At 39.5% G+C, this 25,891-nt stretch overlaps 1 protein-coding gene across 1 annotated transcript in view; it reads left to right on the forward strand.

Moving 5' to 3' along the window:
* The first annotated feature begins 2,277 nt into the window (after positions 1–2,277).
* Positions 2,278–25,891, forward strand: part of KLHL7 (kelch like family member 7) — a 46,398-nt gene continuing 22,784 nt past the window's right edge. Inside the window, exons 1-6 of the mRNA XM_081102149.1 lie at positions 2,278–2,605; positions 14,899–15,001; positions 16,827–16,920; positions 17,236–17,360; positions 21,097–21,272; positions 23,651–23,825. Of these exons, the coding sequence (XP_080958275.1) occupies positions 2,486–2,605; positions 14,899–15,001; positions 16,827–16,920; positions 17,236–17,360; positions 21,097–21,272; positions 23,651–23,825 (793 nt within the window). The 5' untranslated portion in view covers positions 2,278–2,485. The remainder of the gene's footprint in view (positions 2,606–14,898; positions 15,002–16,826; positions 16,921–17,235; positions 17,361–21,096; positions 21,273–23,650; positions 23,826–25,891) is intronic.

The following is a 25,891-nucleotide window of genomic DNA, read 5'->3' on the forward strand; positions in this document are numbered from 1 at the left end:
TTTTGACCAATCATTATCTTGGCAACCAAAACGCAAATTACACTCAGAATCATGTGTGGAATTGTTCAAATTTTCAGGTTCAGAATCACTTGAAATTACTATTTTTCGCCTTTTTGAAGGAATAACTATACCACTGCCACTGTCAAAGCTTTCATCACTTTCACTTGGAATATCTGATAAATTGTCAGCAAATATGTCCAGAATTTTATCATGTTCTTCGTCACTATTCATGGTTACTGAGCACTTTAAAAATGTCAAATTGATATTTAAAAAGTTATTTTTTATTACTAACGACACTAATCACTTTTAATTCCTTTTGTAATTTTTAACTTCAGCGAACACATATTCCGTTACACTGTTTCTCTCTAAATGACAATGAACAGCCGAGAATTCTCGTGATTGGCCACAAGCCTTAGAACAAAACCACGAGAATTCTCGTGATCCGTCCACAAAATCACCGATGTGAAGAATGTAAAGGACTCTGCTGTTTCAACCCGACTGATAATTCACAGCTCAAATAGCATAAAGCAAAGCAAGTAAATGAAGTAGTGTCCAAGATAAAACAAAGAGAGGGATTCTTTGTTTTTGATTTGTTTGGATTTGGTTAGTTTCAAACTAAGCTGCGGGCTACCTAGTGTTACTGGTCTTAGGGAGGCGTTTGTTTTCATTCTTTTCATCTTTTTCAGAATCATAGCTTGTTGTTGTTGCATACAATGTGCTCCCTCAAGTGTATTCCCAAATCCCCTACAAGACTCTAATGCAGTGGTTCTCAACCTTGGCTGCACATTAGAATCACCTGGGAATCTTTTTAAAATCCCGATTTCTGGGCCTCATCCTCCAGAAATTCTGTTTCTTTGTTATGGGGTGGGTCCACAACGGCAGCAGCAGGCAAGCAAGCTACCAAGGACAGGGGTGTAAGAGTGAGCACCTCCTGCCAACCCAGAACCTCTTGGGTGGGGCCACAGCATTAGTAACAAAGAAACAGAATTTCTGGAGGATGAGGCCCAAAAATCAGGATTTTAAAAAGATTCCCAGGTGATTCTAATGTGCAGCCAAGGTTGAGAACCACTGCTCTAATGCTAAGATGCATGCTCAACAGCAAAATGATTACTTCCATATGGAACTAATCTTTTTTTTTTTTCAAGTGAAACTAATCTCATGGAAATAAGATAGACTAACAGTGGGGAATGACAGGGAAATCAAGAAGTTAAAAATGTTTCGTTTTACTTATATATACGGTAATAGAAGACTATTGTTTCAGGGACTGAAATGTATGACTGGACCTACCCCGCCTTCAGGAGACCCACAAGCAATTCGACCTTTGTGTCCCAGGAGGACTGCAAGAGACCAAGACAGTATCTGAACCATTGTGCTCCAGGGAGAGAATGCCTGCCTCCCAGGAAGCAGATAAAGAGCCACCCGAGGGTAGATGAAGGGATGCTTGGAAAATGACCGGGCTGCAGCTTTATCTGATTAAACCTTTTCCCTGAACCCCAGACCCTTTACCTACTTTCTCCTGAACTTCAAACCCTTTACCTACACTTTTCTCCTCCTTATAAAAAAGGTCAGCTTGAGATGAGATGTAAGACGGTCTTTTAGGGTACGTAACACACCGTCTTCCAGATCGCCAGCCATGTGAATTAAAGCACCCATAAAAATTCAATCCTTGTCTCTAGTTACTGGTTCTGGTAGTGACAAGCAGCACGAACGCCAACCTTTCCAGTTTCACAAGGAGGTAAAAAAAAAGGGACAGCATGTTCATAGCAATTTTTTTTTTTGATAATAGAAAAAAATCTAAACAACTTAAACGTCTACTAGTAGGAAATGGATGAGTAAATAATTCCGTGTGGTAAGCCTTTAGCTTGCAGCCAAGTGATACTTGTTGAGCGCCTACAAGAGGCCAATCTCTGACAGTGCAGGGAAGAAAACACCAGCCCTGTTCCTATGTTGATGGCACTAATGGAAGATACTTTAATGCATTCCACCGCCCAATTATTCAAAAAAGATCATCTCGCCACGTAATACAAATTTGTAAAAAAAAAAAAAAAAAAAATCTGTCATGGACAAAGGGAAGAGGACGCGCCACTTTGGGCCAGCGGGAAGTCAAAGCTCGCCCCGCTCCGGCCGGGACCGAGGCCACCAGGAACGCCGGGCATTGCGTGCTCCCAGCCGGCCGCGCGCCGCTGTAGCGCAGGCTCCGCCCCCTGCTCCTTCAGAGGGCCCCGCCCCTCCGCGCACCGCGCATGCTCCCCGCGCGCTCTCGCTCTCCCTGGGATGCGGCGGATCCCGCGGCGCAGCCTCCCCGGCGTCTCCTGAGGGGGACCCCCAGGCCTCGCAGCCCTGCAGTGACCGCGCCTCCGCCTCCCGCGCGCTGCCGCCGCAGTCCCAGCCGTGGTGCTTGGTGTAAACAGCAGCCACCGCGCGCCCGGAGCTGCCACCCCTCGGCCGGCCCGGCGAGCCCGGGCGTGCACCGAGCTGACGGAGGATGGCCACCTCCGTGGTGGAGAAAAGCTGCAAGAAGAAGACGGAGAAGAAGCTTGCTGCTCGAGAAGAAGCGAAATTGTTGGCGGGCTTCATGGGTGTCATGAATAACATGCGGAAACAGGTACCGCCTGTGTGGGAGTGGCGGACGGCGGGGCGGGGAGGGGGGGTGGCGGGGTCCGGACTCTGGCCCCTTGCTGCCTGGGCCGAAATGCGCGCGCCCTGTGGACCCAGACCCTCTTCTTCCTCCGTCCTCGCCCTTCCTCCCATTTCCACGCCAGCCAGCTGCTGTTAGGAGAGGGTCGCTTTCAGTGCCTCCTCGTCTATCGATGCCTGGACTCCCAGGTCAGATCCTGGGAGCCTCCCCGGGCTGGCATTCGGCGCCGGTGTCGGTGGTGTGGCGGCTCTGCCCTAGGCATGGCCTTGGGAGGCGAGGAGCCACCCCTCCACCGGCGAGCCGTGTAAGCGCGGTGTCAGGTGTCAGGAGATCGGGTGCGAAGGAGCCCAATGGCACAGCCCAGCCAGAAGCCCCCGCAGCGGGGAGAGGAGCATGGCCGGGCCTGAAATCTAGCTCCTCTCGCATAAGCATCCCCGCCCCCTTCCGAGGTTGCGGCCCCCTCCCGTGCATGTTAATTTCGAGCAGAGACAGCCTTCGATCGACGCCGTGCCGCTGCCTTTGGAGGGCCCCGTGCGCCTCGGCTGCGCGGACGGGCTCTTTGTTCTGTCTGGGGTAGGAGGCGCCTTCGTGCAGGGCTTCACGCGTCGGCCAAAGGTGGGTTATGAAAAGAACCGATTTTAATACGCCAGAGGATGTCCGCTAGAGTTTTGTGTGTGTGTTTTTAATTCCATAACATACCAATAGAGCTTTAAAAAAAATCACTTGGTTACTTTTTTGATTCTGTAAACTTGATAGAAAATAGGAGTCTAAGGAGACTTGTAAGCATGTTTCGGTTTTGTGACCCTGGCCCAGTTTTTCAAAAGGACAAAAGCAGGTTGTCGGAGTACCTGCCAGACCTGGTTTGCTTATCTAGTGGTTCTGATGGGAATGGGGATGACCGTAGAGGAATTTAAGATCCTTATGAAGATATTTAGCTTTGGCTTCTGTAAGGGAATTCTGGCCGATGGGATCTTGTCTTTGTTCATCGGCTCCTGGCTGGCGTGGCGCATGAATGCAGGCGATCCTCGGTGGGAATGCCTTTCAATCTTTTCCTAGCCTTTGTGCTGAAAGAGCTGTGAAATGCCTGAATTCAGTATTTTATGTAACTTACTTTATGTATCTATTTGTATGTATCCATTCGTGTTGCTTTCTTTCATTGTGACCACACCACCATTTTTATGTATTACAGCACCACTGACTTCAAATTTCTGGTTCATTTAACTACGGTAGTTGGACAAGGTCCACCAGGGCTCACATTTGTTTTCAGCAACCTTCCCACTCCTTCAGATAATGCGTTTTCTTCCGTGGACTGTAGCATGATAAAGCATTGCCTCATTTCTTGCAGAGACAACGTGCTGGTAGGTTACAGTGTCACATGTTTACTTGAGGGGATTGCCTGAGACTGTGTAATTTAGCTCCTTGGGTTTTAAAATGGATTTATATCCATTGCATAGACTTAGCTTTGGACTATATTAACATCTGTTTACCTACTGTCAAAATAGAAATACAGTAACTGAAAAATCAGGGTTCTGTACTGAGTAGGAAGGGAAAATGGATGCTGGGTGACATTTCTTCTACGGTGGTTAGCTGACCTTAATCTGCTGGATCCTCCTTTTGTCAATGGCTTTGTCTGTAAGTCCAGCAGTTCTCCAATAGTACTTTTCCCAACTTCATGGAATCCTGCATCTTTTGCATCTAAGATGTGTAGGTTCATTTTGCAGTTGATTTACATTGCACTTGTGTTGTTCTATTTAACATCATAACCCAAGAGAAACTCACCAAGAATGACTGACAAGGGCAGTTGATAGGGATTGGCAGGAATAGAAGCTGGTTTGGCCAGAGAAGGAATGTTTGAGTGAGGACCGATTTTATATGTGTCTTTGTTCTTTCATGAATGTTTTTGTGTAATGACTATTTTTGCTTACCCTTATGACCTCAGTACTTTGGGAATCAGGATAATGAGTACCTGACTGACAAGGATTCCTCTTTGAAACATTTCTGTAAGAATTTGAGAACACTGCAATTAGAAAACCTGAATTCCAATCCCTGGGCTACCATTAATTAGTTTTATTATTTTTAGATAATTTGATTTAGGTCATGTCATCTCTCTGTAACATAGTAGCCAATCTTATACATAGTGATGAAAGGGGGTTCTGCAGAACCAGCAGCTTCAGCTTTTTTTTTTTTTTCTTCAACTTCTTATGGAGTCTTTTCCTCCATCACCCTTTCAGTCATTTCCGGCCTTTTATTTTTAAGTGCATTTTCCAATGAAGTAGAGGATTCACGTAAAAGGATACAAATCATAAAGTGCAGCTCAATGAATTGTTACCAAGTGACCCCACCACCACCACCAAGAAACATAACATGACTAATACACCAGAGGTCCCTCCTTATGCCCTTCTCAGTCACTATCCCTCAAAGGTAACTATTATTCTTCTATCACCATAGATTTTTCTTTTACTTTTTTTGAACTTATATAAATGAAATCATAAATACTCTTGTCTTAGTTTCTTAAAGACTATGTTTGTGATTTTTATCTATGCTGTTATATGTACTAGTAGCTCTAGTTCATCCTCATTCTATATAGTATTCCATTGTATAAAAACACCACAGTTTATCCATCCTGTCGTTATGGACATCTGGGTCATTTTCAGTTTGGGACTGTTGAGAAGAGCACTACTTGGAACATTTTTGTACATGTCTTTTGATGTGCACATGTATGCATTTCTGTTGGGAAATACCTAAGAATGGAGTTGTTGAGTTATAGATTATGCTGCATAAAGCTTTATAGATACTGTCATAGTTTCCAACATTTTGCCAGTTCACATTTCTACCAGCTGTGTGTGAGAGAGGCTTTTGCTCTACATCCTTGTCAATACTTAGTATTCTCAGTCTTTATAATGTTAGCAATTCTAGTGTGTGTATAGTGGCATCTTATTTAGTTAGGTTGCACACCTTTTCATTTCTTTTACTAAATTTTTGTTTATATTAATTTTCTTACCTGATGGCACTAGTAAAGGGCATTACAAAGCAGGACTGAGTCATAGTCACTACTGCACATATCCAGTTGTTTCTATTGTGTCAATGAAGTCCAGGAGACCTTAACATTGACGGATACGTTTTGAGACCTTCCTGGGTACTACTATAGTTTCCTCATGTTAAACGAACTAAAGCATACCTGGAATTTAAAAGCTTATGTAAGCTCTATTGAAAGTGATAGGAGAGAACCACAAGGCTGATTTGAGCATTGGATGCTGGGTAGTCATCTAGGCTCACTAACTAAAATAGCTCAACTTCTGTACACTCACCTCTCCAAGACTGTAAATTACTGCATATCAATAACCTTAGGGTCTCTTATGAAACACTTCTTGAGCACTTATTTTCTACCGGCCATTCTGCAAAGTGTTTTACATGCTTTGTCATATTTTATTCTCATAACAACTGCCACCTGCAACAGATACCTATTCTGTCTTAGGTAAAAAACAACTTATTGCAAGGATACAGGAGCCCTAACCGGTTTGGCTCAGTGGATAGAGCATCAGCCTGCGGACTGAAAGGTCCCAGGTTCAATTCCGGTCGGGGGCATGTACCTGGGTTGCGGGCACATCCCCAGTGGGAGGTGTGCACGAGGCGGCTGATCGATGTTACTCTCTCATCAATGTTTCTAACTCTCTATCCTTCTCCCTTCCTCTCTGTAAAAAATCAATAAAATATATTTTTAAAAAGTATACAGGAGCTTACAGCATTGACCACAGCTGGGAGACAAGCAGGTGTGACAGATAAGCAGGAACCAGGGATTCTCTGGTAGCAAGACTGCAGAAACCCTGGAGTCGAGGTTACTGTGCAGGAACAGTCTAAACCACTTGCTGTTGCTGCCATTAAGGTGGTTTTCCCTCCACCCATCATTCACTCAAGGTTCAGAATCCTGGAGGTAGTTGTCTAATTGGCTGGCCTTCTATCGTTTGCCAGATTTGGGCTCTACTGTGAATAGAAAAAAAAAATATCTGACTTTCAGCTTTCATAATGAGAGGCAGGTTCTGAGAATTGCCCTTTCCAAGATAGTTCATAATGAGGAATTTTCTGGAAAATGGAGCTTGGGGTTCTAATAGGCAGGGGAAATTGGTTGCTAAGTAACCAGGATCTACAAGTGTCCACTGTGGTCTACACCTTAGGTTGTCCAATACAAACATGTGTGCTCCTATTCTCATTCCTATCATTAAAAAACAAAGTCACCAATCAAACTTTTTCACTTAACCATTTCTAACTCCAAGTTCAAGATCACTTAGTGATATTCATTTATCCTACCATCATTTCAGATCCTAAGGTCTAAGTAATAATAGATGTTTTGGTATGATTCTGGATGGAAAAGAAGATAGGAAACCAGTTAAAACTTATCCTAGATCAGTGATGGCGAACCTTTTGAGCTCGGCGTGTCAGCATTTTGAAAAACCCTAACTTAACTCTGGTGCCGTGTCACATATAGAAATTTTTTGATATTTGCAACCATAGTAAAACAAAGACTTATATTTTTGATAGTTATTTTATATATTTAAATGCCATTTAACAAAGAAAATCAACCAAAAAAAAAATGAGTTCGCGTGTCATAGGTTCGCCATCACTGTCCTATATAATAAAAGCCTAATATGCTAAGTGTCTGGTCATCCAGTTGGCCGTTCAGTCAAAGAGTAATATGCTAATGATATGCTAAGACCACTCAACTGCTTACTATGATGTGTACTCACCATTAGGGGGCAGACAGTCAACTGGTCAAACAGTCGCTATGATGTGCACTGACCACCAGAGGGAAGATATTCTGACCGGTAGGTGAGCTTGCTGCTGGGGTCAGGCCAATCGGGACTGAGTGAGACAGGCCAGACATGCCCTGGAGCCCTCCCACGGCCCTCCCTGGTCCCGATCGTGCACTGGTGGGGATCCTTGGCCTGGCCTGCACCCTCTTGCAATCTGGGACCCCTCGGGAGATGTCGAAGAGCCGGTTTCAGTCTGATCCTACAGGCCAAGGGACTCCACTGGTGCATGAATTCATGCACCGGGCCTCTAGTATAAATATAAGAACAAGGATGGAAATGAAAGTAGAAGCCACATTCATTGTTTATTATCATTTATTCATTAATATTTATTATTGCATTTATGACTTCTTTCACTATCTGTTCCTATTCTTTGTCTTTAGCCAGCTCCTCATGGTTCATTATCCAATGGAGTGACTTAATCCTTTAGTTCTAGGTATCTTAAGCCTTTGGTCTTGCCTGTATATACAATTACTTCAGTCTTTTACTAACATTTACCACTAGATTTGGCGGACCAGTGTTGGGTCTGGGATTCGATGTTACTTAAAGGCTGATTAGTTATCCTGTTGCTGTTTAATGGATGTTGGCAGAAGACATGAGACTCTGGTGTCAGAGACCACGGACTTGATTACTCACAACACAGCATTGTGAGTGTCAGCATATATGTGCAGTTCCCCTTGTCCTACGAGTGCTGTGAGGGCAACATGGTGGGGGCCCAATGGTGGACACTGAGCTAAGAAATCTACCATTTTTATAGGAAGCAATAAGCAAGCCTACTCTTTATCCTGGAGGGGAGGCATTATCTCATCCCTTAGGGTCACTCGCTGTCAAAACAACCCTGAGAAATGGTGGCCGGGTAAAAAGTGGCAGGACCTTCCATTCTTGTTATGTCCAGGAAGATATATAGGAACTCATGGAGTACTGTGTCTCCCGACAACCAAAGGTAGCCAAGGGGATCCCCTGAGTTCCAGCCATCTTCTTTCCCATGGATGGCTAGAGTCAAGCACCTAGATAACGTAATAACTTTTGTTCTTTTTACCCAGTGGCATGAGGAGCCCAAAATGACAAGGTCGCAGTCTTAACTTGCAGTTCTATAAAAATATTTTTGTATCATTTGGTTGAGTCATTCTTTTTAGGGTTCCTAAATCTCTAGACTTACAGAATCCATCCCCAGAAAGACATTACTAAGATCAAAAATAGTGACGGGAACTCTTCCATCCCTTGGTTGCCAGGCTAGTTCTGACTACAGAGAAACCAGTCTGTCTATATAAATTATATACAATCAGATCATTTGAAAGTGGATTCTGCTGCTTAAAGAAAAAAGTTTGGCCCCAGACAGGTGGCTCATTTGGTTGGAGTGTAGTCCCGTACACCAAAAGGGTTGAAGGTTCGATTCCCAGTCAGGGTGTGTAGGGGAGGCAACCAATTAATATTTTTCTCCCTCCCTCCTTCCCTCTCTCTCATTCCCTCCTCATTCCTTCCCTCTCCCTTTCTCCTCCTCTCCCTTATTCCTCCCCTCCTTCCTCTCCTATATTCCTCTCCTACATCCCTCTCCTTCCCAATCCCTCTCCTTCCCTTCCTCGCTCAAATCAATAAAACATATCCTTGGATGAGGATTAAAAAAAAAAAAAAACCACTGATAAGGCTTTTTTTTTTCTCTGAAAAGGAGAACGTAGTGTGTCTGTCTGTCTGTCTATAGCTGTCTATGTGTGGTATTGGGAACAGAGGGCAAAAGAACTGCAACATGGAAGGGAAGAACATTTCTAACGTTCACCTCACCCAAAGGAAAGGAAATGAGGTCTCAAGCTTATGTCTGACTTCCTAATTTGGTTGTGTGTGTGTGTGTGTGTGTGTGAGAGAGAGAGAGAGAGAGAGAGAGAGAGAGAGAGAGAGAGAGAGAGAGAGAGAAAGGTAGAAAGAGAGAAAGAGAGAGAGAAAGGGAGATCTCAATATTCTAATCTAGCCACGGGCAAACTATGGCCTGCGGGCCGGATCCGGCCGTTTGAAATGAATAAAACTATTGAAAAAAAAAGACCGTACCCTTTTATGTAATGTTTACTTTGAATTTATATTAGTTCACACAAACACTCCATCCATGCTTTTGTTCCGGCCCTCCGGTCCAGTTTAAGAACCCATTGTGGCCCTCAAGTCAAAAAGTTTGCCCACCCCTGATCTAATCTAATTAAGTTAGAGCTTAAGACACTGCTGTTTTATTAATGATGCCCACCTACTTCTAGTTAAGCAGGACCATAAGCTGTGCCTTATGGTAGACTCTATAAGCTGGATTGGGATCCAGCCATCTTTTTTCTTTTTTCCCCTTGCAGGACATAAAAATATGCAGATTCCAAAATTTAGGTTATTGGTTTGCAGAGGTGAGTAGAAAGACCTATGTATATGGGCTTCTTAAGAAAAGCCTAATTTTCCAACTTTGTTTTATTAGAGAAGCACTGCATAATGGGGGATTACCTGACTACCTGTCAATAGTATGATCTCTTGTATCTCATTTCGACATTGGTCCTTATATAAACTTCCTGCATTGGTAGGATTCAGACACCCAAGTCCCACCCCACTCCAACAGAAGTTAGCTGGACCTAGTAGCTGTAAGTTCTTATTTCCAAGTTTACTTTGTCTTTTAGGGTATCTATTTTCTTACTGGCACAGGGAGTGCTTTGTTCTATCTTCAATGCTGACAAAGCATCCTCTATCAATAACTGTTCTTTTGTGTGTCCTCTGAAGACTAGTTTAGGGACTTATTTAAGTTTTTACTCCAGAAAGCTTTGAAATGGATAGATATCAATTAAGTTCACTTCCATTTCCCATCTCAATTTTTTCTCAATATGTCATTCGTAGTGTTCCAGAGAGTCTGCAGTGAACTACATGACTTAAAGCATTGCATCTAATTCCAACTAGCAACATAAAATCCCCCAAATTTGATTCCTGTGAGCCCTCTTATTAAATTCCCTCAACTGTGATCGCCTACAAATTAAAATGATAGCAATTGAATTGCAGATGTCTGCTCTCCCTGGTTTCTTAGACTGCTCAGTCTCAGCAGTAAGGCATAAGCCTAAGTGTTTGGGTATCAGGATAGCTTCCTCAGCCGCTGCAGGGTAGGCTGCCTTCCACTGGAATAGATTTCATATAATACCTCTAAAGCTGAATTTCCCAATTTCGAGGTAGTGGGTGCCACATGCCACTTGTTTTTTTGCATGTCAAAGGGACCCTAGAACTCTTAAGATTAGCACAGCATCCTCCCCATCTCCACAAACCTGAAGAGATCCAAGCAAATCTCCTCTGTCTCTATAGTAAATAGTGCAGAGGTTGACATTATTATACAATCCTAACCCACATTATTGTTCCCAGCCAAAAAGAGAACAGAAACTTCCATTTCTGAAGAGGGTTTTTCAAAAACATAAAATGTTGGCTTTTGTGGTTGAGAGGTTGCCAGTTTATCAGCTGTTTGCAATTGATAGACTCTAAGACTAAACTCACTGGGAGGTCTCACTTATCAAAGGCTAATAGGGACACTATGTTTACCATATAGAGAAGGAATTTCATCTATGCGTAATAATGTTTCATAAGACACATTGTTTTTCTTAGACAAAATTTTAGACACTTGCCAATAAGATGTACTCGGCTGCTGGGTCTCCTAGAGTTTCCCCTTTTCCCCTGTTCACTTGGGGGCAGAATTATGGAAGAAGAATGAGCCCGGAGGCCTGGCTCTATGTGACCACTACCATACTCTTGCCCATCCTATAGTCACTCTTCCACAAGTAACAGTTCAAGAAAAGGACTGAAACTTCCTTCCCAGGGCTTACCTTCCCCAGAGGAAGAGGGAATACATTAAGAGCCAGAAATCTAATGTTTCCATAAAAGTGTAACAGTTATCCCAATACCATTTTTCAATTATCTGATCTCTCACTACATTTTTTGAATTTATACTTTATTTTTTAGAGCAGATTTAGTTTTACAGAAAAATTGAGCAGAAAGTGCAGTTTCCATTTACCCCTTCGCCCTCACCCCCACAGTTCCCCCTATTATTAACATCTTGCATTCGTGTAATACATTTATTACAACTGATGAGCCAATATTGTGACATTATTAATAACCATAGTTTACATTAGGGTTCACTCTTTCTGTTGTACATTCTATGAGTTTTGACAAATGTATCATGACATGTATCAACTGTTACAGCATTATACAAAATAATTTTACTGCCCTAAACTTTGTCTGTGCTCCACCCTCTCACCACATTTTTGAAATGGTATCTTTATCATATATCAAATTTCCACTTGTTTCAAACCTGAATGAGAATGCCTTTCCTGTTTCACCATTAAATGCAATGTTTGCTATGGAGTTCTGATATTTGACCTTTAGTATACATCGTTTTCTTTATTAAAGTCTCAGGAAGTGAATTTTATTCAACAGTCTTTTCCATCTATTGAAGTTTTTCTACAAGAAGTTTTTCTCTTTTAACCTGTCAATATGATGAATTGCATTAATAGAATTACTTTTTGAACCCTCCTTGCATTCCTAGAACAATATTTGACTAATACCCTGCTGAGTTCAGTTTGCAAATACTTGACATATCTGTAAGTCAGTCTCTAAAGGAAGAAAAAAGTGCAAAGAAAATGTGACCAAAATAGCAACTGGCAGTTAAAGAAAAAAGAAGACAGCAAGAAAGCAAAATAAATAGCATAAAAGAAGATGGCATTTGTAAGGTAAAACATAAGTTATCAGTAATAAATATGAAGAATTAAACACTACTAAAAATATTCTTAGATGGTAAGAACTTCTGACTAAGTCACACAAAAATCTGTGCTGTTTATAGGAGACTATTCAACAACTGAAATTAATACAAAGATATAACTAATATGAGGGACATAAATAGAGAAATCTCAAGGGTTATTTTTCTTGTTTTATCCAGTGAACATGTATTGCTCAACAGGTACTTTTTGTTTCTCTTCATTTACCTAGGACTTGTTACCTCTCACATTCTCCAATTTACCTGAGTCTCTTTCTCTTCCCATTTCCTATCCGTGGTTACACCTCTTCCCCAGATGACTGATAGCAGAGGGAACTCTCTCTAGGTCAGTCCCATCTCTTGTTGAAACCTCTTGATCTACTGTAGTACAGTCAAGTAAATGTACCATTTGGATAAAAAAGATTCCTCCCCTTTCCCCCCCACCCCCCATACACACAACATTAATATCCAGCCAAAGATTAATTTTAGAGTAAGATTAAATTACTCTACAATCCCTGATTTCCCTAATGTCCTCCAGTGCCTATTAAATCACTCCACTAAAACTCCTATTGCTGAGAATGCCTTGGAAAGGTTTTTGGCTACATTTCTGTTTAGCTCTCTCTGCACTTTCTGGAACTTTTCATCAGCAGCCATAGATCCCTCCCCTATCTTATTTGCTTGCTATCCTGTCAATATTCTTTTCCTCCTTCCTTTCCTTCTTTGCTCCCTTTCTTTTTCTCTTTTTTTCTCTTAAGTAACTTGATCAGCTTGTTTTGGTGGTAACCAAATCATTAGTTTGGTTTTTGGTACCTGAGTATTGTTGGTTTTTTTTGGTATGGTTTGTAGCAAAATTACCTGAGAGTTATGCCTACTCTGAACCTCCTCCCCAAATAAAAGGAAATAACATTTTTAAAATTCAAGACATTATTGGAATAACAATAGCTTTAACTTTAAGAAATCTACATATAATTTCTAAGCAGTACTATAGCCTTACAAAAATTCTTCAAATAAGCCATAAAAGGGAAATTATGTTCATCCTTTAGCCAACTGTTTAGGGCCCATTTCCTTTCTCAATCTAAGCATTACCGTCTTACTTGGATTTTTATTCCTGGAGTAATAAAATAGGAAATAGCAGTGACTTATCTATCAGAAACTAGATTAATAGTTATAGCAAAATACTTTAAAAATGCAAAATGCCATATCCTCTGAGCTATTTCTATGAGAGAGATTTTTTTTTTACTCTGAAAATACTATTTTCCTCATTTTCCCAGTTCCTAAGAGTGTTTAACATATCCTAGGCTGTAAATTTTCTCTGAGCCTTACCTCTAAATTATATATTTAATTTCAGTAAGAAGTTGAAATTTTATTTTACAGAAAGGACATTTTTTTCCTTGAGATTCATCTCTAATGGTTCTAATAAACCTTACTTTTTTCTTTAATTTTCAATTTTTCCAACATTTGTAGTACTTAATTTAAATCTGCCTTCTTTCAGCAACCTAGAGTGACGACTGTTTTGGCTTTGGTCAGAAATCACAATTTAAAAGTGACTGGTATCCAGCTCCTATCAGAAGTACATTTGAGAGAAGTGTTGTTTACAGAAAGAGTGCTGCATGGACATTTGGTTCATCCACTCTGTATTCTGAGTTGTTTCTGTTTCAATTTAGATCTATGAAGGCTACCATCTTGGGAAATGCAGTGTGTACTCTCGATTTTATCAAGGATAGATCATTTTTAAAAGCAGATTGTTATGTTTGAAAAGCATACATTTACACAATGGAATACTATTCTACTGTAAAAACAATGAAAGTTGTTTTTTGTTTTTTCACGAGGCATTGCATTTCTTTTTTTCTTTTTGTTTTTTGTTAATCCTCACCTGAGGATATTTTTCCATTGATTTTTTTTATGGAGAGTGGAAGAGAGAGGGAAACAGAGAGAAACATCGATGTGTCTCACATCGATTGGTTGCCTCCTGCGAGCCCTGACCAGGGCCCTGGCCCGAGGGGAGCCTGTAACCCAGGCATGTGTCCCCGACTGGAACCGAACCCGGAACCCTCTGGTCCCCCGGCCAGTGCTCTATTCACCGAGCCAAACCAGCCAGGACAAAACAAAGAAAGTTTTAAACCTTTGCAACAGAATGGATGGACCTGGAGAACATTATGTAAGCGAAATAAGTCAGTCAGAAAAAGACAAGTACCATATGATTTCATTCATATGTGGAATTTAATGAACAAACTGAACTACCAAACAAAATAGAGCAGACTCATAGATAAAGAACAAGCAGACAACTCTATTGGAGGGATGGGGAATAAGTGCATAGGGATTAAGCCAGAAAGAAAAACCATTAAGGACATTGTCATTATGTCATTTACTGTCCCCATAATATCTCACTGTGATAAATAGCTTAGAATTTGCCTCAGAAAAAAAAAATTATCTCCCCTATAAAATTAGTAGACTACTTCTTTGCTGATTATAAAGATTTCCTAACTGTTGGGAAGCTCAGTGCCTGATTTTGGTACAGAAAACTCATGACAGCACTCTGTAAGTCCTTCCTAAATAGGTCATATTATAAACAAATTCTGTACTGGAAAAATAAATAAATTTAAATAGGAAATAGAGATAAAGCATTTGACAAGCACCTGTTTAATATGTTTGCTAAACCAGAACCTTAAACAATGAGCCCCTTTTGATTTTATTTCCTTCTCTCTCTTGATTAGAAAACATTGTGTGACGTGATCCTTATGGTCCAGGAAAGAAAAATACCTGCTCATCGTGTTGTCCTTGCAGCAGCCAGTCACTTTTTTAACTTGATGTTCACAAGTAAGTATCTTAAGGTCAAACATATTATTTATTCTATGAGAATGAGATGGGTCTAAATGAAAACATGCCATTTTTTCCTGGTCTATAAAGAAGTTAAGATCATAGAAGAGTGAAGAGATTGAAAAGTGGTCATGGTTATGATTAATCAAAGGAATCATGTCATTTCATTCACCCTAAAAGCCCCAGGTCTCTATTTATGGGGATACAGCTTCTACTTAAATACCTACAGTTTTCTTCTTAACCTCTGGTGGAAAGGCAAAGGAATAGATAAACCTTATGACATTTTATCCAGCAAGTTAAATTAAATAAAAATGAAATATTGCATACTAGTGGCCTGGTGCACGAATTCGTGCACATTGAAAGGAAATTAATTAGAAGAAATATTTTAATATTGCTATTCGCCCTTTCTCTATAATGGAAGTGTCAACCAAATTCAGTCGACAATGATAGATCGAAACACACATGTGTGATTGGCACCAGTGAAAGTTTTATATGTATCACACATGTGCGAGTCAACTTAGCCTTTTACATATATAGAATAAACTTGCTTAATTAGACCTGCTTTCTGATGTAGCTAAACTTTTTCCAGCCCAGTGAAGCACTTCTCTTTCAGGTAATTGTCAGCAACACAGCAGTAAATATCAACACAAAACAGATTATTATTGTAGATCACGCAGGGAGAAGGGTAAAATATTTAACTGCAGCAGTGTTTGACTATATTCTGCACAGTGAGAAAACCTGAAGTCGTTTTCAAGGTCCACCATTTCTTACTTCTTTTCAGTCGGGTCAAGTTTCTAAGCTTTCTAAATCTCCATTTTCCTGCTAATGAAAAGAAAATAGGATTCCACTAAATCTCCTATATGTCTATTCCAGGACTTCTGTGAGGATCAAATGAGATGAGGCATGAGAAAACACTTCACAGACATTTGGTTAAAGTGTAAATGTTTCCACCTGGCTATAAAGCAAGTCGGGTTCCTGGGCTGAAAACACTGCAAGGAGGCTAGTTGCTAAGGAGAGGAAGCCGGGCGTTGCAACGTGACATCATTACCCGGCGCCCACAGTGACCGTTTCTGGGCTGGCCATGGGGTCTCACAGTGTTGGCTGCAATTTGGTGGGCTGTCATTCCAGGGTGGTGGGGGGGCCTGTGACCTACTTGGGGGAAGCCGAGTGTTGCTTTGTCGGCGCCAGGTCCACACTGCCCTTTCTCTGTAAATGGTCTGTGCATGTCATAGCGACCTGTTGGACAGGTGGAAGGACACTTAGCATATTAGCCTTTTATATAAATAGATAATACTAGAAAGAATCCTAGAGTTGGAGTTGAGAATTGGGTCCAAGTCCTTGTACCTCTACTGAGTACTGTTTCATGAGCCTCATCAAGTTATGAAATGTATCTACCTGCCAGGATTTTGGGGAAGAGGAGAGCTTTGCTAGTTGTAGCTGACTGTATATAATGGTCATTTTTCTCATAGGTTTGTTTTAGCAACATCAGAGGCATTTTGCTCATAGCAATTTAAAAGAGTGCTACTAAATTATTTTAGAAGTTGGGAAAATACTAAGTCCAGTTTTATTTCTCTCTGTTCACTTGCCCCCCCCCCCTTTTTTTAAGAAGTGCACTAATTCACTGATTTCTTAGATAATTTTAATTTAAGGCATATCTCAAGTGTGGAGAATTAATTTGCTTTTATTATAGGAATGTTGGGCTTTCTGGAGTATTTTCCAGAGAAGTCCTTGTCCTTTTATTCCTCTCCATATTTACATGGCCTGGAACAAGCTGTTTCCTCCGTGGTAGTACTCATGCCATTTGTGTTTCTCTTCTTCATTTTAGCTAACATGCTTGAATCAAAGTCCTTTGAAGTAGAACTCAAAGATGCTGAACCTGACATTATTGAACAACTTGTGGAATTTGCTTATACTGCTAGGTAAGTTAAGGAGGACTATTTCTGTAGTGGAGGGATAAGGTTGGGATCTAACATGGCAAAGCATTGTAGCAAATCAGTGTGTTCCAGATTCTTCAGAATGAAAAACTTCAAGGATATGGCTCCAGTGGGGAGGTTGGGTGGGGGGAGGGGGTTGTGTTGACAGGAGGGGGAAGTTGAGTGTCCTCTGCCATACTAATTCAAGGACTGAAAGTTTAATTTTTTGCTTAATTTCAGGGGCTACTGGGATGCAGTCTACAGTAGCATTATTTAAATAAAAAATGTAGGAAATTAATATTCACTTTAACTTATTTGCAGAATTTCTGTGAATAGCAACAACGTTCAGTCTTTATTAGATGCAGCAAACCAGTACCAAATTGAACCTGTGAAGAAAATGTGTGTTGATTTTTTGAAAGAACAAGTTGATGCTTCAAACTGTCTTGGTAAGAAATCAAATTCCTATTTAAACACACACACACACACACACACACACACACACACACCATTAATGTGTATTTTAGTAAAAAAAAAATTACTGTATCCCCATTTAATCTTAAAGACACTAGAAATTTTTCTAGTAATACATTTTAAGAAGAGCTTAGGGAAGTACATATTAACTTGGGCAGCAATGAGCTCATCAAATACTGTATCAGTATTTTCCAAAATATATAATAGCTTTATTAATGATTTTTTGTTTATCTAGAAAGGAGTAAGGATTGCATCTGGTGGTGGTGTGTGATATATGATAACGTAAACATGAATGTTTACCTGTGTTGAAGCCCTTATGATTACTGTTATCTGTCACAGATAAGGAAACTAAGTGTATGTAACTTGCAGAGGTCATATAGCTGATATGTGGAGGAGCTGGGGTTGGAACTCAAGCAGTCTTATCCTTCACTGCTACACGGTGCTGCCTCTCCACAGTCAGATCTGCTAACTTGTATACTAGAAGCCTTAAAAATCCTAGACTGTACAGTAAGATACTAATTAAGGGGCTGCTGTAGCACTCCATTTTAAAGCCATTAATAAAGTAGTTTGTATTTGATACCAGGAGAAACAGAGAAAGTTGGTCAGAGTTTTCCAGAGTGCGGTGTGGTATGCTTCCACTGTGAGATGCTCAGCAGCACATGAAAGAACATCCAGATCCTTGTAGTTACATTTTCCTACTCTTGCTGTGATTCAGAGTGGAAGAGGATCAGGGTAGGAGTCTAGGAAAGAAAGTGAAATCAAGGACAAAAGAGAGAGGTCTGGGAATCCAGCTGATGCTGAGATTTTTGACCCATGGGAGAAAATGAGGGGTGCTGATGATAAGAAACCAAAGGCTGGGGCAAAGGGCTCCTGGAGATGCACAAGAAGTTCGGCAAGCCTCGTCTGTTCCCCCTTTTCTAGGCTCCCTCCTCCTGGACAGTTTCATTGCTCCATCTGGCACCCCTTCCCCTCACTGTGAGTGCAGAGATAAAGATCATAGAAGAGGAAGCGGAATAAATTTTAGGGAAGGATCAAAGCCAGGCAAAGGCGATGAGAATGAGATTGTTTCTGGTATCCAGAAAAGGAACTGAACCAAATCGGATAGGAGGGGAAATAGCTGTGCAGATGAATATACTAATGGAATTCTTTTTTGAAGGTAGCCATTGGTTTACATAGTGAAAATACCCTATATTAGGAATAAAAAACCAACCTTCAACCCCAATAGAGACACTCTGGGATGAGCCCTTTTATCTCTTGGTCCATAATTTGTGGCTCCATATATCAATGAGATTTATATTCCTGAGATTTATTTTCCCTTATATAAATAAATTTGCTCAAAATGTATTATCAAAAAAAGGATTTTGAAGAGGATTTGGAAGATGATGGCTTAAGTGTGTTTCCCTAACTCTCTAAATTTCATCCTGGGGTGATTCATCTATAATATAGGGAGTGGATGTGGCAGTACAAAGCGTAGTGTGGAACCTGAAGCAAGTTAGTGCTGACCGCATCTTAAGCTTTGGACTTCTGAGGAGACCATTTAGGAGTTTGACCTCTGGGTGTCAACGTTGATTACAAAGCTGGGAGGAAGGGCAGCCTGAAAATCTGGCTAAGCCTGAAGCAAAGACAGTGGCCCAGCCAGATGAGCCAAGTGCAGCTACTCAGTACCCCAGTGAAGTGCTTCAGCCTGTTTTCTTTTTAGCCCTGAGCATAGCTCCCCCTGAGAGCTGATTGGAGAACTCCCATCTTATTTTTCATCAGTTGTCAATTTCTGCTACCCAGAAGATCCCAGCAGTCTGACTTCTCTGAGTGCTAAAGGAATCCGTGACAGCTGATGGAATTAGGCAAAGGGCATATGTACAAAGTTAAAAGAAAACCAGTAGTTTGAGGGGCAGGAACTCAAGATAAACAGCCAAAATGAATGGCTTGCTATAGCCATTTAACATAAGAAATGAAAGAGAACTTAAAATAGAAAGGATCCATGAAATTCCATTGAATTTAAAAAATAGAATGGAATACCTAAAAAAATAAATAAATAAATAAATATCAAACAGAAAATTGCCTCATGATACAAAAGAAAAATGCAAAGACTCGGAAACAATTATTGAAAAGATAAATGACAAGAAAAGAAGATATAGGGACACTAATTTGAAGTAGGAATTTCAGAAGGAACAGGTGGAGAAAAGGCAATAACTTAATGAGAGCCTGAGTACAGAATCCCAATGTTTTCTGGATTTTATCAGTTTTCTTGGTCATGCCTAATTTGAGCTTTTTTTCAAATCTGTCTTAAACCTTAACATTACTTTTCAGCTCTGGCTGGCTTTGCTCAGTGGATAGAGCATTGTCCTGCAGACTGAAGGGTCCCAGGTTTAATCCCAGTCAAGGGGACATGCCCTGGTTGTGAGCTCCATCCCCAGTAGGGGGCGTGCAGGAGGCAGCCAATTGATGATTTTCTCTCATTGATGTTTCTATTTCTCTCTCCCTCTCCCTTCCTCTCTGAAATCAATAAAAATATATTTAAGAAAAAAAGATTACTTTTTATAGAAACAACTACTTTTCACATTCATATTTTATTGATCTGTATGGTATTTAAATAGATTGCATAATTGCAACACATTCAACTATCAAAAACTAGTCGATAAACAAATACTGGTTCTTAGTGAAAATGCCATCTCCTTGATGGGAGCATAAGTGTACAGATATGTCCGACTGCTCAACATGAAAATCTGCCATGCATGACATCAGTCAGTACATTTATAATGTGACAGGTTTATTAACAGGCATTAGTTATTAGAACTTTTAGGATATAAATAATAAAGCTTCAAAGCTCATTATCTGAAGACAACATGAAGTTGAAACATGGAAAATAACGATAATGAACTGAAAAAATTTATATCATGACTCTGAAGGGAGATCACATATAATAACCAATGGTTTTACTTAGGAGAGAGATTGGCAAACTTTTTCTGAAAAGGGAGAGATAGTATGTGGCCCTTCTCACTCCTCCTTGTCCTCCTCCTCCTCCCGCTTCCTTCCCTTCCCCTCTTTGTTCCTTCCCCTCCCCTGGGGGAGAATATATATATATACACAACACTTCAAAAATATTAAAAAATATTCTTAGCTGCTGACTCTACAGTGGAATGTGGCTAAATATAGCCAATCGACAGTAAGGATTTTGCAGATTCCTGATAATGTAACATTATAAATCAATTAATAATTTCTCTCCCAAACAAAAATTAAATTGCAAGGAAAAGGCTGAATGGAAAATATAGGGTTTCTATGAATAAAATTGTATAATTACATTAATAATCAAAAATATGAATAAATGAGATATGTCATGTTCCTAAGTGGAAGTCTTCCAGATTGCCGAGTTGTCACTGACCCCAAAGTAATTTAAAAATTAAGTTTAATCCTAGTTAAAATCATACCAGGATTTTTAAAGTAGAATGTGATAAGCTTATTTTAAACTTAATATACAAGAGAAAATGTTTAACCTAGCCAAGAAAAGCTTGAAAAAATGTTGAAGGGGGCTTGTCCTACAAAATATCAAAATCAGTCATACATAAAATGGCATAAAAATAGACAAATCAATGGAAGAAAAAATAACTCAGGTTTATGAAATTCATGAAGGTTTCTTGGAGTCATATTTTATCTTCAGTGTAGGTTTAGGCTTTTTTAAAGGTGATTTTCTATTCATTTTCTTTCTGTGTTTAGGTATAAGTGTGCTAGCAGAGTGTCTAGACTGTCCAGAATTGAAAGCAACTGCAGATGACTTTATTCATCAACATTTTACTGAAGTTTACAAAACTGATGAATTTCTACAACTTGATGTCAAGCGAGTTACACATCTCCTCAACCAGGACACTTTGACTGTGAGAGCAGAGGATCAGGTGACTAAACTGCCTTCTCAAATTTTTCTTAGTAAATGTCTGTATTAAATCTCATGCTTCATGTTGTGATACATGACAAGAAAAAGAATCAATTAGAAAAGAATGTGTTTTTCATATAGAGTATCTCAAAGTTTGTTTTATAGGAAAAGTTAGTCCACTTGGTTGGTAGAGACAAAGCTGTTGAGTTCCCTGGTAGGCAGAACAATGCCTCCCCCAAGAATGTCTATATCAGTCATGGTGAACCTTTTGAGCTCGGCGTGTCAGCATTTTGAAAAACCCTAACTTAACTCTGGTACCTCCACATAGATAAATTTTTTGATATTTGCAACCATAGTAAAACAAAGACTTATATTTTTGATATTTATTTTATATATTTAAATAAAGTTACAATGTGTAACATTTAACAAAGAAAAATCAACCAAAAAAAAATGAGTTCATGTATCACCTCTGACACATGTGTCATAGGTTCGCCATCACTGGTCTATATCCTAATCCTTGGAATCTATGAATAGGTTACCCTACATGGTAAATGGGACTTTAGAAATGTGGTTAAGTTAAGGGTCTTGAGATTATCCTGGTGGGCTCCGTCTATAATAATACAAGTGTAATATGCAAATCGACCGAACAGCCGAACAGCGCAACGATCCAGATGACCTTCCAGACGAAGCCGGGGCTATAAGGGCCAAGCCCCTTGCACGAATTTCGTGCATTGGGCCTCTAGTGTAATAATAAGCATCCTTAAATGTGGAAAAGGAAAACAGAAGAGTCAGTGTCAGAGTGATGCAATGTGAAAAAGACTTAGCTGGCCATTGCTGACTTTGGAGATGGGAGGAAGAGGCTGCAAGCCAAGAAATGTAAGTGGTTTCCAGGTGCTGGCAAAGATAGGGAAATGCTTTCTCCTGGATAAAGCATTGGATAAAAACTAAAGAAATAGTTGAAAAGTACGAAGTTCAGTTAATAATTATGTATCAATGTTGGTTCATTAGTTGTAATAAGAGTATCATACTAATGTAACATTTCAACAACTGGGTGCAGGATAATTGGGAACTGTGAACTACCTTTTTAACTTTTCTGTAATCTAAAACTACTCCAAAAGAAAAAGTTTATTTAAAAAAAATAGACCAATTCCCATAAAAAATGAACTCATAGGGAGATTAGAGCTTAGGCCTTGTTAATACCAACCCAAAATTAACAACTTTATCTAGCTCAATGTTTAGATGGTAGATGTGTATGTATATGAAATAATGTTTGCTTTCAGTGTGTTTAAACTGTGATTTGTTAATCAAGTTATATTAATAAACTTGGATTTATTTGGTACAGTTAAATGAGCCACAGTATTGTTTTAGAAAATTATTCTTATATAAAAATCTTATAATTTATTTTTTAAATATAAAATTTGTATATTATAAAGTTTTTGGAAAGTAGATAAGTCTATCATTTCACAATTCAAGCATATTATATTAAATAAAATCATAGGTGACTTTCACATCTTTTGAGGTGGAAGGCCTCTTAGGAAATTAACCTGTTTTCCTGTTACCAAATGAACATATATTGATTTTTTTCAATAGAAATATGTATCATATCTCCTTCCAAAAAGGGAATGTAATTTGTTTTGAAAACCCATAAATTCAACATTCTCCCTGTCACTACATTATGTAGTAATAATTTTAAAAAACATGTTACCTACAGCCTAAGTGCCCATCAGTAGATGAATGGATTAGAAAACTGTGGTACATCTACACGATGGAATACTATGCTGCTCTAAAAAGGAAGGAACTCTTACCATTTGCAACGTCATGGATGGAACTGGAGAGCATTATGCTAAGTGAAATATGCCAGTCAATGAAGGAAAAATACCACATGATCTCACTCATTCATGGATAATAGAGACCATTATAAACTTTTGAACAATAATAGATACAGAGGCAGAGCTGCCTCAAACAGATTGTCAAACTGCAGCGGGAAGGCCGGGGAGGGTTGGGGGGCAGGAGGTAGGCGGGTAAGAGATCAACTAAAGGACTTGTATGCATGCATATAAGCATAACCAGTGGACATAAGACATTGGGGGATAGGGGAGGCTAGGGGACTGTCTAGGGAGGAGGATAAAATGGACACATATGTAATACCCTTTGTAATACTTTAAGCAATAAATTAAAAAAAAAAAACAAAAACATGTTACCTAAAAGAATCACTAGAGCAGTGTGTAAACTGTTCTAAAATATAGGCTTTGTTTTGTTTGGGTATGAAAGCAAATATTTGAATAAAATATTGGGAATAGTGGTTATGAGATTCTTCCCCTTCGCTGTGAGAGTAAATCTAGGTAACTGGAAATGTTCCTGCCATCTAAGAACTTTACTAAGCTGTTTTTCCCCCCTTAGGTTTATGATGCTGCAGTCAGGTGGTTGAAATACGATGAACCTAATCGCCAGCCATTTATGGTTGATATCCTTGCTAAAGTCAGGTTTCCTCTTATATCAAAGAATTTCTTAAGTAAAACAGTACAAGCCGAACCACTTATTCAAGACAATCCTGAATGCCTTAAGATGGTGATAAGTAAGTTGCTTTAATATCAATTTATAACCTTATCGTGTAACCAGTTTTTCATGGGCTCTAAAGACCATTTAGAATGAATCAGACTCAGTAGCCAGGGAGAAACATTTAAGACTTAGCTCTTCCAGATAATGAATCCTTTGAAGTTGCAGCTGTCTACCTGGATGGGCACTTAGCCCCAGTCCTTATTTTATAGGGACTCGTGTGATAGAAGATAAAAAATATATACGTATTACTTACGCTTTGTTTCCTTTTTGTGTACGGTAATTTCCATGCACTTTGTTTCTAGTGTTTCCTTTATTTTATTTAGCCAAATAGTGATCACGTTTTCTTAAACACCTTTGTTTTGTTTGTGGGGTTTGTTATCGCCTGGAGCTAATAATTGCAACATTTTTCCATTTACTTAGTTTTTCATGACTTGCAGGCTAAGTCTGCATATTCTGATTTGGCAAGGAAAGGACAGCAAGGATGTCCTCTCCTGTGTTAGATCTGCTGTCGTCCTGGACCCCAGGTCTTCCCCGTCCTTAATTCTCTCTATTTAATCTAATGTATCCCCAGAGGTTCCTGAGAAAGAATATGCAGTCAATAAATACTTAGAATCTTGACAAACCCCATATCTTTATTTACCATAAGATTGGGGAATAGTTCACCTGGTTTAGAATTATCTTGAAAATCATGTTTAGTTAGAATTTTGAAGGCATTGTTCCATTATTTACTAGTTTCCAGTATTACTTTTGAGAAATCTGATGCCAATCTGAGCCTTTATTTTTTTTAATCCCTGATATTTTGAAATGTCACAATAATGTATCTTAGTGTGCATTCTTTTTTTTCCTTTTAAGTTATGTTGGGTATTCTCTGTCTTGTCAGCCACAGATTTTTCAGTTTTCTGTTATTGGTAATATGATTCTTTAGCAATTATCTTTTTTTATCTATCTCTGCCTTCTTGTTCTCTCTTCTGGTAGATTGCTTTAACTTTTCTTTCAGTAATTTTATTTCCACTATCTTCAATTTCTGTGAACTTTTACTTATTCTCTAATTTGTTATTTCATGTCTGTAATATCTTATTCTAAAGTAGGATTGTACTGCCTTTGATTTTTCTTATCTTGTCTGTATTGCCTTTGAATTTTTTTCATGTTTTTGTTGTTCTTGGAAGCTTTTCTTAATTGATTAGTTTCATAGTGAATCATATTTGTAAGAGTGAGCTATTTTAAAACTGATAGGATAAGTTAGTATATTTGAGTGGGCTTCTCAGTTCTTTTTTTTTAAATATATATATTTTTATTGGTTTCAGAGAGGAAGGGAGAGGGAGAGAGAGTTAGAAACATCAACAATGAGAGAGAATCATTGATCGGCTGCCTCCTGCACACCACTTGGTGGGGATTGAGCCCGCAACCTGGACATGTGCCCTGACCGGGAATCGAACCGTGACCTGGTTCATAGGTCGATGCTCAACCACTGAGCACACTAGTCAGGTGGCTTCACAGTTCTTGGACAAACTGTAGGGTAATCGGTATAGCCGGATAATTTTTTAATTGGGCATCTCCTAATGTCAGTATCTGTAGATATTTTTTCAGGTAGCTGGATACAACATTATAATTGGACATCTATATACATTTGTCATATAGTTATTTTTTGTTTTGTGTTTGAGAATACCATTTGGTTTTTGGAGACCAAATGCTGCTGTTTGTTAGTTCTATTTACTTATTTCTGTGGCTTAAATCCTTTTGTTTTGTATTTTTACATTATGATTTTATATTTGATTGATCTTAATTGCCAGAAATATTGGGAGGCCAGGGTTGTATTCCTGCAGATTTTGCCTGTTCTCCTCAAGAGGAGAATAGTATTTGCTTCTGCCAAGTACCCTGGGTACAATAATCCAGGACTGTTTGGAATTTTTCTTGGCTTATGGTTTCTTTGACTTACAGGTAGGTAAATTCAAACTTCAAACCTTCAGGAGAGCAGGGCTGTCATCATAAATTCTCAAAGGAGGATACCTTACCTCCACTTGGAGCTAATATTGAAACAAGCAAATGACTATTTTACCCTTCGCCCTCAGGCAGATTTTTTTT

This window comes from Myotis nattereri (assembly GCF_964212035.1).
Source record: "Myotis nattereri genome assembly, chromosome: 11".
NCBI classification, from domain to species: Eukaryota; Metazoa; Chordata; class Mammalia; order Chiroptera; family Vespertilionidae; genus Myotis; species Myotis nattereri.